Source organism: Erpetoichthys calabaricus, chromosome 7 (genome assembly GCF_900747795.2).
Source record: "Erpetoichthys calabaricus chromosome 7, fErpCal1.3, whole genome shotgun sequence".
Classification (NCBI taxonomy): domain Eukaryota; kingdom Metazoa; phylum Chordata; class Cladistia; order Polypteriformes; family Polypteridae; genus Erpetoichthys; species Erpetoichthys calabaricus.
The window spans coordinates 8,070,699-8,086,802 of NC_041400.2; the positions used below are offsets into that span (position 1 = coordinate 8,070,699).

General features: G+C 40.1%; 1 protein-coding gene across 1 annotated transcript in view; it reads left to right on the forward strand.

The window, feature by feature from the left end:
• The window catches only part of ift74 (intraflagellar transport 74), a 154,900-nt gene that overhangs the window by 31,912 nt on the left and 106,884 nt on the right, over positions 1-16,104 (forward strand). The window contains exon 8 of the mRNA XM_028805050.2: positions 9,858-9,919. Within this exon, the coding sequence (XP_028660883.1) occupies positions 9,858-9,919 (62 nt within the window). The remainder of the gene's footprint in view (positions 1-9,857; positions 9,920-16,104) is intronic.

The window sequence follows — 16,104 nt, forward strand, 5'->3', positions numbered from 1 at the left end:
AATGCCATCTGGCAGTTGATAGCATTGAGTCCACTGTGACACCTAAATTCTTCTCATAAGGTGGACTTTTGAATTTTCTAACCTCCCATTGTGTATTCAAATTTAACATTTTTAGCCCCTACATGTAATACTTTACATTAACATAAAGATAAACTCCCTAGACTTGTACTCCACACATTATGGTGCTATATAACCCAACATCCTGTAAGCATTTTTGATCACTTGTCTCCTCTGCCTACACATAGACAGTGACCAGTCCACTATGACTCCCAAGTCCTTCTCAATGGAGACCAAAACTGCACCCAGTACTCCAAATGAGGCCTCACCAGTGTGTTATAAAGCTTCAGCAGAACCTCCTGTGACTTGTACTCCACACGTCAAGGTGCTATATAACATGGCATTCTGTTAGCCTTCTTAATGACTTCTGAACACTCTCTGGCAGTTGATAGTGTTGTAATGGCTGACCCCTTACCCAGCCGGCAGCTACACCTCCAAGACCTGTGGCCTGGATAATTTACTGAGTATAAATCTAACGATCAAGCCGTACCTCTAACAAATTAAACTTTTCCCCACAATCGACGGTGTAAATATAAACACACAAAAGCAGGTATGTAAAATTAAACTAATTAAATGTATTAAATGAAACAAGACAAATGCAAAAATAGAAAGATAAACATATATAAATATTCCTCCACCACAGCAACAACGAGACACCACCATATATAAATACAACAAAACCCTCCCTTGCCCCTGTAACATATAACAAACAACGAACAACAACAATGAATGATATACGGAATGATCGTGAACTTGAGTCCGGTTATAAAAACTGTCCTGAATACGGTTGACTGAACTAGCGATAAATGAGTCATTTGATTTTCCCGGCAATTGGAGCAACCTCACCGTGATTCCTCAGCGTGTGGTGGATGACGATCCTACCCCGGGGTCTCTGCAGATGAGGGATGGAAGACAGTCCGGCAAAATGAAAAACAAACTGGTGCAAAAGCGTGATGTGAAAAAACAGCAAGTAAGTTGATCCGTGGTTGGAAAAAAATGGTCTCCTTTCTCCTCTCCTTCTCCCCAGGCTATTCCCTCCTGATTGCATAAATGGTCCTGTGACGGCTGTAATTGATTAATAGTGAACAGGTGCTTTCCAGGCTTGGGGTTGTGGTCTCCTTCCATCATCCATCCCCCTTTACAGGGACGGCATTCACTGATACACACAGACAGCAAATGGGACAATGGAAACAAGACGCACTCAGTACTAACATTTGACAACACTATAAACTATGTAGCCCCGCTACAGTGTCAAGTCCACTATGCCTCCCAAATCCTTCTCTTAAGGTTTTCTTTTAATTTTCAGACCTCCCATTGTATATTCAAACCTGGCATTTTTAATTCCTATGTGTAGTTTTTTACATTTACTTCCATTAAATTTCATCTGCCACAATTCTTTCCAGGCCTGCATGCTGTCCACATCCCTTTATAATGATTCAACGGATCCTCAATTATCTGTTAAACCCCCTAGCATGACATCATCTACAGTACAAAGTTGTTATTTATATTCCTATCCAAATCACTTATATACAGCAGGGTTTACCAACTCCGCTCCTGAAGGGCCGCATTGGCTACAGGTTTTCATTCTAACCCTTTTCTTCATTAGTGACCTGTTTTTGCTGCTAATTAAGTTCTTTTGAATGAATTTTAAAATGGCACCCAAACAGAAAAGAAATGTGAATTGAGTGAGCCAACAGAAGACCAACTAAGTCAGTGCCTCAAACTCAAACCAATTTCACTTCAACCAGTTGCTTAATTAGGCGTCGATTCTTGTCGTTAATTAAACCTGTTCTTTAATTCCATGGCTTGTTGTTGCTCTTATTATGCAATGGCAGACATTTTCAAAATAGTTGATTTTCGTTTTTCTAAGAGTACCATTAAAATGTTTTGGAGACCTTCACCTTTCTTTATTTCCAGATATTGTATGATGGACTCACACATGTTTTGCTCATTTTGTATCTTATTATTGTTTGGCTGCTACTTAAGGAAAAAGAATCAATTAAGGGGGTCTGAGTCTTCAAGAGCAATTCAATTAAAATGAACTCAAAAGAAGTTAATTAGCAGCAAAAACAGGTCACTAATTAAGAAAAGGGTTAGAATGAAAACCTGCAGCCACTGGGGCCCTCCAGGACCGGAGTTTGGGACCCCTGATATACAGTCAGTCAGTCAGTCATCGTCCAACCCGCTATATCCTAACACAGTGTTATGGGGAGTCTGTTGGAGCCAATCCCAGTCAGCACAGGGTGCAAGGCAGGAACAAAGCCAGTCCACCACAGGGCACACACACACATCAAGCACACCTACCACACACTGGAGACAATTTAGGACCTCCAATGCACCTAACCTGCATGGGGGAAACCCACGCAGACACGGAGAGAACATGCAAAGTGAAGTGAACCCAGGTCTCCTTACTGCGAGACAGCAGCACTTCCACTGCACCACCGTGCCGCCAACGATATACAGTATACAGTGAACCCTTGACTTATGAACTCAATTCGTTTGCGAGGGCTGGTTGTAACTCAAGTTGGTTGTAAGTCAAGACTATTTTTCCCATAAGAAATAATGGAAATGCCCTTAATGTGTTCTGAACTGCCCACAGCAACACTTACTTAACTTTTTTTATTAGAAAAGTGTTTTATAATGTGCATGATTTACCAAAAACACCAATAATTTTTCTAATGTACTAACCAAAAAGTTATAAAAAGTGCCTAGCCTACCAGAAACAACAATTTCATACTGTACTCACCATTTAAGTTGATATTTTTGGCTTGCAGGAAGGAAGAAGGAGGAGAATGAAATGGAAATTGGTTATTGTTTGGAAGGAGTTTCCTTATACAAATCTTTTCATTGTAAAATTGTCGAGATGGTGGATTTCGACATGCTGTACATATTAGCGAGATCAGTCACATGAACGCCACTCTCATATTTCCACACAATTTCCTTCTTTGTTTCAATTGTGATCGCATTCTTTACCTTCGTTACCTTCGCTTCCTTCCTTAGCAATTATCGAAATAAATTATATAAATCACTGCACTGACCGAACTTACGTCCACAAACATATGTATCTGGGCTCCGACTGATGCTTACAAACGCTCTCGGCTGTTTGTTTACAATCGCACAAGCGGATACACATGACCGCATTCGGGTCGTAACGCAAGATGTTGGTTGTAATTCAAAACAAACATTTTGGTCGTAAAGCAAGTTGTTCGCATGTCAGGCCGGTCGTATATCAAGGGTCGACTGTATTAAAAACAGTAGCAGCCCCAGCAGTGACCCGTGCTGGTCACCACTCTTAACATCAGCCAATTCTGATGAGGTTCCTCACACAGTCACCCTCTGTGTTTTAGCCAGTTTTGTTCCCATCTACACACACAGTTTTATGCTCAACTTCTCCTGTGGGACCTTAACAAATACTTTCTGAAAGTCAACATAAATACTATATGTACCCCTCATATCGTATCCGTTTGTTGTTTTCTGTATTTAATTTACCATTCTGGGTCGTGGAGTGCAGATTAATGAATTAAAAATGGCACATCTATCCAGTTAAAATGAAATCTACATCCCGATAGATTGTGCAGTTCATGACCGGATCTGCTTTCTCAATCCACTGTGTAACCGGTAAGATCCAGTTGTTTAGTTCTCCTTCTGAGTTTGGCAATCTGAACTGCTTTCCACCACAATTGCCTTGAACTGTGACATGATTGCCCTTGCTTGTTATTCTCGTTGGTCGAAGGTATTTGATCTTCCATGAAACCTTTATGCTGTGATAAAAGCAATAACTGCTCAGTTAAAATTCATTCCAGATTTTTTTCACACCTCATATGACAGCTACACTTCCTGGAGACAACAGTAAGCCCAGAGAGCAATGAACGCTTTGGAATGAGTTCATGCCTCCATAATGTAACTTATTAACATGGCAATTGTTTCAGTGATGTTTATAACCACCCATTGTGCCAGGGCGTTGGTTTTAAGCCATGTTAAGGTGATTGTGAGTTTAACTAGCATTTGTGCAAAATGTATCATTTTAGTTCTTCAGCATTTAATTGTTAGATTGATTAAAGGAGCACTCTACCTAAAAATGATTTTTTTATGTCAGTTAAACCATGTAGTTTGTTGTGACTGCTGAGATAAAAATGTTATCTCATGTTTTCATGCAGAATAGAGATAACAAAGTTTTTAATAGAATAATAGACGTCTTTGGTCACCGGTGCCAGACAACAGCAAACAATGTCAGAAACGTCCATTAAAATAACCTAGAATTGTTTAGTGGTAAGCCGCAAAACTGCTCTTGTGATTTAACCTTCCGCTTGTTGAAGCGTCTCAGATATACACAGCGATGAGGCATACAGCGGGGAAAATAAGTACTGAACACGTCAATGTTTTTCTCAGTAAATACATTTCTAATGGGGTTGTTGACATGGAATTTCCACCAGATGTCGGTAACAACCCAAATAATCCACACATACAAAGAAATCAAAAAGTCCAAAAATTAAGTTATGTGTAATAAAGTGGACACAGGGAGTAAGTATTGAACACACTTACTGAAATTTATTTAATGCTTAGTAGAAAAGCCTTTGTTTGTAATGGCAGCTTCAAGACACCCCCTGTATGGAGAAACGGGTCGCATGCATTGCTCAGGTGTGATATTGGCCCATTCTTCCACACAAATTGTTGTCACAAAAAGACTTCAGACAGTCAGAAAGGTTTGGGGCAGCCACCCGTATTTTATGATCCTGGCTGCAAAAGGTTGAAAATTGATTGTGTTGTTTACAAGACTGAGTCCAAAACAGAACTGAATACTTGGAGGTAAGATGACAGTTTTAAGCATAGACATAGAATTACTAGACGCCTCATGACCAGGAACATCATATGTAAACGTCGCCGCCATATTGCGAGTGGCTCTGCTGTGGAGTGAAGTAATGGATAAAGATGCCTCACGCATGTGCTGCTTGGGATTGTACAAACCGCTGTACGCTCCAAACCAGATCACAGGGATTACGTTTCATAGGTAAAGCTGAACAATTGTTTTGGTTATATTTGGCCATTAGAAAATCCCTTTTTATTTTTTGTGAATTTCCCATTGGGATTAATAAAGTTACCCTATCTATCTATCTATCTATCTATCTATCTATCTATCTATCTATCTATCTATCTATCTATCTATCTATCTATCTATCTATCTATCTATCTATCTATCTATCTATCTATCTATCTATCTATCTATCTATCTATCTATCTATCTATCTATCTATCTATCTATCTATCTATCTATCTATCTATCTATCTATCTATCTATCGCTACACCAGGCTAAGCTACCAAAGATAAGCATTTATGTGCTGAAGTGAGCCTCCAAACAACGTTTTGGCTAAACCAGGGGTGGGCAAAGTCCTTCCTGGAGGGCTACAGTGGCTGCACGTTTTTGTTCCAACCCAATTGATTAATAAGAAGCACTTATTGCTCTAGAAACACTTCTGCTTCATTTTAGTTATCTCCCTCATTAAGATTTTGAACCCTTATTGCTTATTTAAGTTTTAAACAGCTGCATTCTCGGTTTTTAATTGCTCCTTATTAGCAATAAGATGCAAATGACAAAAGAAACCAGCAGTTATCCATTTTGCTTGTTACCCTTTACACCTGTGTGTATTTATCATGCACTATTTGGTTTAATTAAATACCTAGAAGGAAAGAGAAGAGAAAAAAGTGAAGGATTGAGAATTACTCATCCGTTTTACACTTCAAAGTATTTGGATGATATCCTTAGAATGGAAAAAAAATCTAGGATATGAGAATGAATTGACATAGCAGAGTTAAAGCACTAACAAGCCATGAAATGTAATTATTGGCAATAATTGTTTTCTAATTAAGCAACTGGGTTGGAACAAAAACCCACGGCCACTGCGGCCCTCCAGGAATGACTTTGCCCACCCCTGGGCTAAACATATTTAGTCACTAACTATGTAGATTGTTGTTAGCTGTTAACATTTCTCAAACTTTGAAAGTTTCCCAAAGAAGTCCACCTCAGGAAGCAGTGGGAGGTAAGCCCTTAGACGGGATTTTGAGAAAGCTGTCCTGCGATGTGTGCCATGCTAGTTTGGTAACAGATGCTGTACTGGCATCATATAATCAAAGCTACCACTTGCTCACATTAAAAAAACAAGGGAGGTTTGATGATTCCTTCTGAGGGTACAGTCAAGGTGGACAAAGTAGCTGAGCATATTATCCGACAGTTGACATTAGGGCAAGCTGTCAGTGTATCTTTGATCAATCAGTTTGTTCGGGCTGAGATCGGTTCAGATGATGGAGCACATCGAGGAAGCACAGTTTGAAATTGACAACCATCATTTTATGCTCATGTCTTTAGTTGTGTCTGTCTTCCACAAACTAAGGCTGCTCCATATTGCCAGATTGAATACTCTCAAATTACAGAGTGGCAACACACGAAAAAAGCCATGCAAGACAGTTCTGTTTCAAGGATTTTAGATCCTATCCTGTATATATTTAAGTAACCACATTGTGTTTGAGAGAGAGAGAGAAATTCAGCGAGGAATGATTGAAATGTTTTCAGAAATTATTAAGCCAATTTGTATACAATAAATTTTTTATTTGTGTCATTGAGTGTATCATTTCACTGTTAAAAGAAAGACAAACAAAGATAACTGGCGGTAACAGTGCAAAATTCACAATTGGTATGCCAGTTTGAAAAGATAAGTTTTGAGGGTAGTTTTAAAATGTGTTACTGAATCGAGCTGACGTATATGAGAGGGAAGAGAATTCCAGAGTTGAGGAGCACCATGAGAGACTCTCGAGCTCCCATAGAACAGAGTTTGATGTGTGGTACAGAAAGTCGAGCTGCAGATGAGGATCTGAGTGAGCGAGAGGAGTGTCAGTCTGTAGGAGATCAGCGAGGCTGTGGAGAGCTTTAAATGTTAAGAGCGGTATTTAGTATTGTAATCGGTAGTTAACAGGGAGCCAGTGAAGTTGAGAGAGAAGAGGTGTAATATGTTCAGTGGATTTAGAACAGCAGGTTATTATCCTGGCAGCAGATTTTTGAAGAAGTTGTAAGCGATGGATAAGTTTTTGTGGGATGCCAGATAGAATAGCGTTGCAGTAATCGATACGTGAAGTGACTCGGGCATTAACCGATACTTCAGTACTGTGGTGCGTAAGAACAGGATAAAGTCTAGAAATGTTTCGGAGATGTTACGTATATTGGAGAAATTATTTAATAATAATAATAATTATAATAATTATTATTTAATAATGGGCGGCACGATGGCGCAGTGGGTAGCGCTGCTGCCTCGCAGTTGGGAGACCTGGGGACCCGGGTTCGCTTCCCGGGTCCTCCCTGTGTGGAGTTTGCATGTTCTCCCTGTGTCTGCGTGGGTTTCCTCCGGGCGCTCCGGTTTCCTCCCACAGTCCAAAGACATGCAGGTTAGGTGGATTGGCGATTCTACATTGGCCCTAGTGTGTGCTTGGTGTGTGGGTGTGTTTGTGTGTGTCCTGCGGTGGGTTGGCACCCTGCCCAGGATTGGTTCCCTGCCTTGTGCCCTGTGTTGGCTGGGATTGGCTCCAGCAGACCCCCGTGACCCTGTGTTCGGATTCAGCGGGTTGGAAAATGGATGGATTATTTAATAATTGTCATTATTAGTGTATAAATGGATATAAATAATTACATTTAAACGATTTGCCAAAATCTGTTGTATCTAAACGATACTGTTTTAAACGTTATTGTTTTTTCATCCGAAAACCTGGTTTCCACGTTTACCTGTATTAGTTTAAATGGCACTTTTGCCACTCGCAATATGGCGGACACGCTGACATATCGTGTCAACTGGGCAACACAGTGAATGCAACATCTATCTATATATGTCTATGATTTTAAGGGCTGGTGGAGGAAATTATGTCATCGGAGGTGCTGGAGCCGGAAGTGACATCATTAGAGGTGCCGGAAGTGACATCATCAGATGTGCCAGGACCTGGTGGGATTTCCCGGGAATGGTCTGTAAAGAACCGAGAGAGACAGTCAGCACACTCTGCCATCCCCTGGTCTGATGTAGCATTATACTTACTCTAGCCCTTTAGCTGTCTCCTAATCGCACGTGTGTGACACTGTCTTCAAATCTTGAAGGTTCCAGGGGCCTCTTCTATGAACTCTAATCTTTAGTTCTTTCCAAAATTTTTTTAATGGGATTCCAGTTGGGTGGTTGACTGGGCCATTCTAGCAGCTTTATTTTTTTTCTCTGAAACCCACTGAGAGTTTCCTTGGCTGTGTGTTTCTTGCTAAAATGTCCCCCCTCGTTTCATCTTCAGCATCCTGGTAGATGGCAGCAGATTCTTATCAAGAATGTCCCACTACATTTCTCCATTCATCCTTCCTTCATTTATATGAAGTCTGCCAGCCCCACACCATGATGTTCCCACCTCCACACTTCACTGTTGGTGTGGTGTTTTTGGGGTGATGATGTGCCGTGCTATTTCTCCTCCAAATATGGTGTGTGCAATGACATCCAAAGAGTTCAATTTTGGTCTCATCTGACCAGACTCTATTCTCTCAGGATTTCATTGGCTTGTCCAAATGTTGTGCAGTAAACTCTAAATGAGCTTCAACGTGCTTTTTCTTCAGCAGTGGAGTGTTGCACGGTGAGCGTGCATAGAGGCCATGGCGGTGGAGTACATTACTTACTGTTTTCTTTGAAACAACTGGACCTGCTCGTTCCAGGTCTTTCTGAAGCTTTCGGCGAGTGGTCCTTGGCTCTTAGACGACTCTTCTGATTATTCTTTGAACAGAAATCTTCTAAGGAGCACCTGGTTATGGCCGGTTTATGGTGAAATGATGTTCCTTCCACTTGCGGATTATGGCCCCAACGTGCTCACTTGAACATTCAGAAGTTTAGAAATACGTCTGTCACCAATGCCATCAGTAAGGTTATGAAGGTCTTGAGAGAGCTCTGTGCTTTTACCCATCATGAGATGCTTCTCGTATGACACCTTGGGAATGAGAAACCTTTTTATAGGCCATCAGTTAGGACTAAACCAGCGGATATTCATTTAAACTGATAGGGGGCTATCAGGATTGTTTCTGCTGCTGTCTTGGCTTTCCAGGCCCTTTTGCATCTCCTTTTCTTCATGTATTCAGTATTTTTCCCTGTGTCATTCCTCTTTATTACACATAATTTATGGACTTATTTGTTTTGATTTCTTTGTATGTGTGGATTACTTGGGTTGTTATCGACATCTGGTGAAACTTTCATGTCATTTAGCCCCATTGGAATTATATTTACTGTGAGAAACGTTGATGCGTTCAATTTTTATTTTCCCCGCTGTATTCTCTACTAGGTAATGTTTTTACTGTCTTTTCTTTAACTTTTAATCTTCAGTTGTGTACAGCTCTCTGTGAACTTTGCACTGTTGATATTAAACAAACTGCAAGGTTAGCCAATGAACAAGCCGGCTTGTCACTGGGTTGGACTCGTGAAGAATGAATGAAGCTTGCAGATGGATCTTCAGTTTAAATGTTCGGTCCCAGACTGGTTGGGCTGAGTCCCTGGGAATGTCAAACTACCGCCCCGAACTCGCTAAGGTTATGTAAATGAAATCTGTGATGGAAAATTGCTGAAAAAGTTGTGTAATGTGACATGGCCTTAAGTAGTATTAGTCTTTCAGCTTTAGCCCTTGTGGTCACTGCCATGTTTAACTTTTGACAATAAACTTGAACTTGTCTTTTTGAGTGTTGTCTTCTTCTTATTTTATCCTGTATTTAAGCTCCAGTGTTCACATTGACCTTTAATTTGTGTTTCAGCTGAGAGGTCAGAATGACAGAGAGGCCCAAAGTATTGATGCAATTTTTACAGAAAGACGCGAGTAAGTACTGAACGCTTTTTATTTTTTACCCTTTTCAGAAACTGAAATAATTGCTGCTTTTTTGTATTCAATGATTTTGCCATTTGTATACAATTCTAAGGGAGCAAGTACTTTGAATTAAAATGGCAGAGAAGTATAAGCTTTTACAGTTTTGTCAAAAGTACAAATATTTCAGACTTTCATAGAGAGTAAAGAAGAACAGCCACAGGGGACCCCCAAAACGTATTTGGAAACTATTCGTCAAGTTGAGGGGTGGGAAGCATCGGTCCTGGAGGGCCGCAGTGGCTGCAGGGTTTTGTTCCAACCCACTTTCTTCATGAGAAGTCAGTTCTTGCTGTTAATGCACACAACGTTTTTTTGTTTCACTTCAGTGGTCTCACTTGTTAAGGTTCCCCACCCTTAATTGCTTATTTCCATCTTAAACAGCTGCATTCAGTGTTTTTAATGGCTCCTTATTAGCAAAAAGATGCAAATGACAAAGGGGCCAGCAGTTCTCCATTTACCGTGTGGATTCATCATGCACTATTTTGTTTAATGAAACACCTAAGAGAAAAATGTGACAGACTGAATTGTATCCATTATAGACTTCAAATCATTTGGATGATATCCTTGGAAAGGAAAAAAAATCTACAATAGAAGAACCTAACATTGTTGATTAACTAGCCATAAAATGAAATAATGTCTGGGATTAGCATGGATTGGTTTCTAATTAAAACAATTGGGTTGAACTGAAAACCTGCAGCCACTCTGACCCTCCATGGACGTTGCCCACCCCTTATTTAGTCCATTTTCATTGTAAATTAGTTAAGGCATCCATCCAGCCATGACTTTTCAGGATGGTGGCTTCCTGAAGTAGTAGCGACAAACACTGTCCCACACTGCCACAGCAAAAGCTAACGGATAACAGAAAAATTAATTTACTGCAATTTTGTTTTAAATACTGTCACTGTGTTATGAAATGGAGTTTCATTCAAGACAAAATAGGTGTTGGTCTTAAAAACAGGCTAAGGAGCAGGCCAGAGTCTTACCTAGTCTGCCCAGCAGAAGCAACTTTAACTTCAGCCAGACTTCTAGATAGATAGATAGATAGATAGATAGATAGATAGATAGATAGATACTTTAATAATCCCAAGGGGAAATTCACATACTCCAGCAGCAGCATACTGATAAAGAAAATATTAAATTAAAGAGCGATAACAATGCAGGTTTAACAGACAATAACTTTGGATAATGTTAATGTTTACCCCCCCGGGTGGAACTGAAGAGTCGCATAGTGTGGTGGAGGAATGATCTCCTCAGTCTGTCAGTGGAGCAGGAAAGTGACAGCAGTCTGTCGCTGAAGCTGCTCCTCTGTCTGGAGATGACACTGTTTAGTGGATGCAGTGGATTCTCCATGATTGACAGGAGTCTGCTTAGCGCCCGTCGCTCTGCCACAGATGTCAAACTGTCCAGCTCCGTGCCTAAAGGCTTCTAAGGCTACCTGCTGGCTTTTAGCTGGAATAGGTCCAAAAATGGGGAGCTGGCAAAATAATTATCCATATCTCAAAATTTGGAAAAATGCCACACAAGGAGAAGGGTGACCATAAACCTATGGCTTGTATGAACAGGCAAACAAATAATCTTTATAAATTAAGGATTTATTTGCCACTATAGCATAAATACAGAAAGAAAGGATTGGTATTAAAGGCAATCCTAAGCAAACAAAGTCCCGGTACACAATCCATAGCATCAGGAGCCTTACAATGTAGCAAGAAGGTAAAAGAAGATCAAAAATCCAGGTTAAACAACAATACTCACAAAATGTCACTTTAACCGATGAATGATTACCACTTGGGCGGCACGGTGGCACAGTGGTAGCGCTGCTGCCTCGCAGTTAGGAGACCTGGGTTCGCTTCCCGGGTCCTCCCTGCGTGGAGTTTGCATGTTCTCCCCGTGTCTGCGTAGGTTTCCTCCGGGCGCTCCGGTTTCCTCCCACAGTCCAAAGACATGCAGGTTAGGTGGATTGGCGATTCTAATTTGGCCCTAGTGTGTGCTTGGTGTGTGGGTGTGTTTGTGTGTGTCCTGTGGTGGGTTGGATTGGCTCCAGCAGACCCCCGTGACCCTGTGTTCAGATTCAGCGGATTGGAACATGGATGGATGGATGGATGATTGCCACTTTTAGGCTTTCTCAGCTCACTTTTATAGCCAGTAGGAGAGTATAGGATTGGTGATGCCAGGCTAGTCCCATCTCTTGAGGCTCCACCCACAAAATACATGGAACATAAGAAAATTTAACAGGACAGAACACAATAATAAACATGATAGAAAATACTTAAAAATAAAATAAGGAGCAATGAAATACATAAACTCATCTAAAGGCATAACACCGTGTAAGTAATTAACATTTATTTAATGTCCACATAAATGGACATTTACAAATATGATTCTTCACTTGTAATCTATCTTGATCTTCATTTAAACATTGAAATATAATGAAACAATAGTTTTAATTTAAACTGTAGTATTACGTTATTGTGTAACGTTCCCTGTATTGGTGCTCATTGTAAAAGGTACAGTCTAAAGAAATGATTAATAGATAACTGCAGATGAATATTTTTATCAATATGCTGCTTCTTATTCAGCAATGGATAAAGTGTATTCAGAACATACAGAGATCGATGGATGTTGTAGTATGGAGTGTCACAGTTACTAATCCTCCTGCCTCGTAAAGCCATGGCACCAAGTCTCATCATGCCACTGTATGTATCGAGTTTACAACTTCTACTTATGTCCACATGGGTTCTTTTGTCTGGGCACTCTTACTTTGAGGAAGACTACAACACACGCAGCACGTTAGAAAATGTACACATGGCATAACATTCAGGTGTGTTCGGGGACTTGGTTAACTGATAATGAAAGTTTGAGAATTTCACATTTTTGCAGTTGCTTCATCCAAGAGTCAGTCATCACATTTTTATTTATTAAATACTAGCTACAGTACCAATCAAAGACTGGTAACAGAATAATTAAAATATATTTGCTATCTCTTCCCCTACATGCACCTTCTATGCCTTTTCTCTGTATTTGCATAAGTGAACATCTTTTTTTTATTATTTATTTATTAATTTTTATTGTAATCATTCCATACAAATAGATCAATTTATAACCAAACAAAATTGAAGACAAATCAAACCCCACCCCTGAGAAGGAGAGCTTAGCCAAAGGAGAATTGCTTAGGGCTTTTTAATAAGGCAACAATAAACAAAAGAAAGAGAGAAATAAATATATAGGTAAATAAGAGATGGAGAAGGGAATTAAATGCGGTAATAGTTATTTCTCTTATTCTAAAATAATATTGATTAGATCTTGCCAGGTTCTGCACAGATCCTCTAACTGAGAATTAGATTTTTTCCAATTTCAAATAATATAAAACATTGGTTTCCCACTGACTTATCAGAGGAGATTTAGGATTCTTCCAATTTAACAGAATAAGTCTGCATGCCAAAAGTGTAGTGAATGCAATCACCGTTTGCTTGTCCTTCTCCACTTCAAGTCCGTCTGGAAGAACACCGAACACAGCTGTTAGTGGGTTAGGAGGAATTGTGATTCCAAGGCTGTCTGAAAGGCACTTAAAAATTTTGGTCCAAAATGATGTTAATTTGGTGCAGGCCCAGAACATGTGACCCATTGAGGTAGGAGCTTGGTTTCAGCGTTCGCAGGTTGGATCTTGCCCTGGAAACATTTTGGACAGTTTTAAGCGAGACAGGTGAGTTTGATATATAATTTTTAGATGAATAATTCTATGCTTTGCGCATATGGAGCTCGAGTGGATTCTCTGCTTTGCTACCTTCCACTCCTTTTCTGATATATTGATTAAGAGATCTTCTTCCCAATGTCCTCTTGGATCTTTGAAAAGTAGGGACTCTAATAGGATTTTATATAATGCAGAAATGGTGTTTAATTCCTCGAAATTGAGCAGTATTTTTTTCAGCATTGTGGAGGGTGCAAGGTGGGGGAAATCGGGCAATTTCTGTTTAACAAAATTTCTAATTTGAAGATAGTGAAAGAAATGTGTATTGTTCAAAAGATGTAAATATGTTGTCTATATAAAGATCTCTGAGCATTTTAATCCCAAAACTTTTCCAGGTATTAAAAACTGGATATGTTTGCAAGGGTTGAAAGAGGTGGTTCTCTTGCAGAGGTGCCACAGATATAAGTGAACATCTCTTAACCATTGCTTTCCCTCTCGGGTGCATTCCCATAAAGCCTGCTTCTCAGACTGTCATTATTTTTGAGGCACCTTTCTCCGGTCCTGTCCGATTTTATTCACGCGGTCTTTGAAGGCGACTCTCTCAGAGTCTCTCTGACTCCTTTACTAACGAATATCCTAAGGTGTGTCTTTGCCGATTTTCCCTTTCTCAATGGCAATCCCATAAAGCCTGCTTCTCAGATTCTCTTTATATTTAAGGCACCTTTCTCATGTCCTGGCCGATTTTATTCACACGATCTTTGAAGGCGACTCTGTCAGAGTCCCTCGGACTCCTTTACTAACACATGTCCTAACGCGTGTCTTCATCGATGTTCCCTCTCTCATGGGCAATCCCGTAAAGCCTGCCTCTTGGACTCTCATTTTTATTGAGGTGCCTTTCTCTCCTCCCTTTGAAGGTGACTCCCTCCATGTGCCTCATACTGTTTTCCCCCTCCTTGTTCGTCTCACACTCGCACTTCCTTTATAGTCACTTCACGTAAGCCAAACTGACCAATCAGATTACTCAGGTGGACTGGACACACAGACCTTAGCGATTTATTATATACAGTAATCCCTCACTTATCACGGGAGATAGGTTCCAAGGCCGACCGCGATAACTGAATTTCCGCGAAGTAGGGACACTATATTTATTTAATTATTTAACGTGTATTTGGACATTTTTAAACCTTCCTTGTATTGTTTACAACCCACCATTTACTCTATTAAAAACAGGGACAACTGCTAAGCAATATGAAATCGGTAGATAAGTTTACACTTACTGTATAGCGAAGTACACGTAGCAGCTTGTAGGCGGTCATGATGTCGTTGACCTTGTTGCAAAGATTCCTAAAGCAGATTCCATCCAGACTACTGCCTTATCACGTCCACTTGCAACTCGTTTTGCACCCTGGTTAAAGGACACTGCGGCCGTAGATCTTATATACTTTTCCTCCCTTTTAAATAAAAAGAATCGGTGTCCTGCAGCGGTGTAGCTGTTCCCTTCCTTCAACATATCCAAAACTTTTACCTTTTCTGCAATCATTTGCATCTTCTGTTGGTGCTTGGACACAGCCCCTGAAGCATTAGCACGTTAATGATGAATGAGTGAGATGAGACTTCCTGGTTAATGCAACACTCCGTCGCTGAGCCAATCAGCAGCACACAGGAACTTAACTGCGTGCTCTGATTGGGTAGCTTCTCAGCCATCTGCCAATAGCATCTCTTGTATGAAATCAACTGGGCAAACCAACTGAGGACCCATTGTCCACAGAAACCCGCGAAGCAGCGAAAAATCCGCGTTATGTATTTAGATATGCTTACATATAAAATCCGCGAAGTCGTGAATCCGCGAAAAGTGAACCGCGAAGTAGCGAGGGATTACTGTAGTAGGTTTTTGTAATAATGAGTCTTATTCAAAAATAACAGCAATAATAGAATGCAGTTACATGTGTTAGTACATTAAATTCCATACACCTTACAATGTAATATAGCTAAAAGCGGAGCCCAAACAGGCTTTTTGCGGCTCAGTACCATCCGTACACAATAGATTTTAATTCAGGTGTTGCGTGAATGGCATTGATTCATGTGTGTTAGTGGTGTTGAGTTTGTGACTAACTGTTCTTGAATTTTCTTGAAACAACATTTTTGAAACTATGCCCAATAGAGTAGCACCCAAAAATTACCAAAAGATAACTAATAATACAAAATGAACAGTACTAGCATAAAATCTCTAGCAATATTATCATATGAATGGAGAAAAGCAACTGTAAAAAGTTCCCCATCTAGCTATTAGGATTAGTTCAAACTCATTAATTCATTAACATTATATAAATAACTAAGAACTTGAAAAGGAACTGATTTGTTGTATAATGGGATTACTGAAGGTGACAATTATCTTAAAGACTTTAATTGTAGCCTGACAATACACAGAAGCAAAAGCAGCATATCAGAACGCACG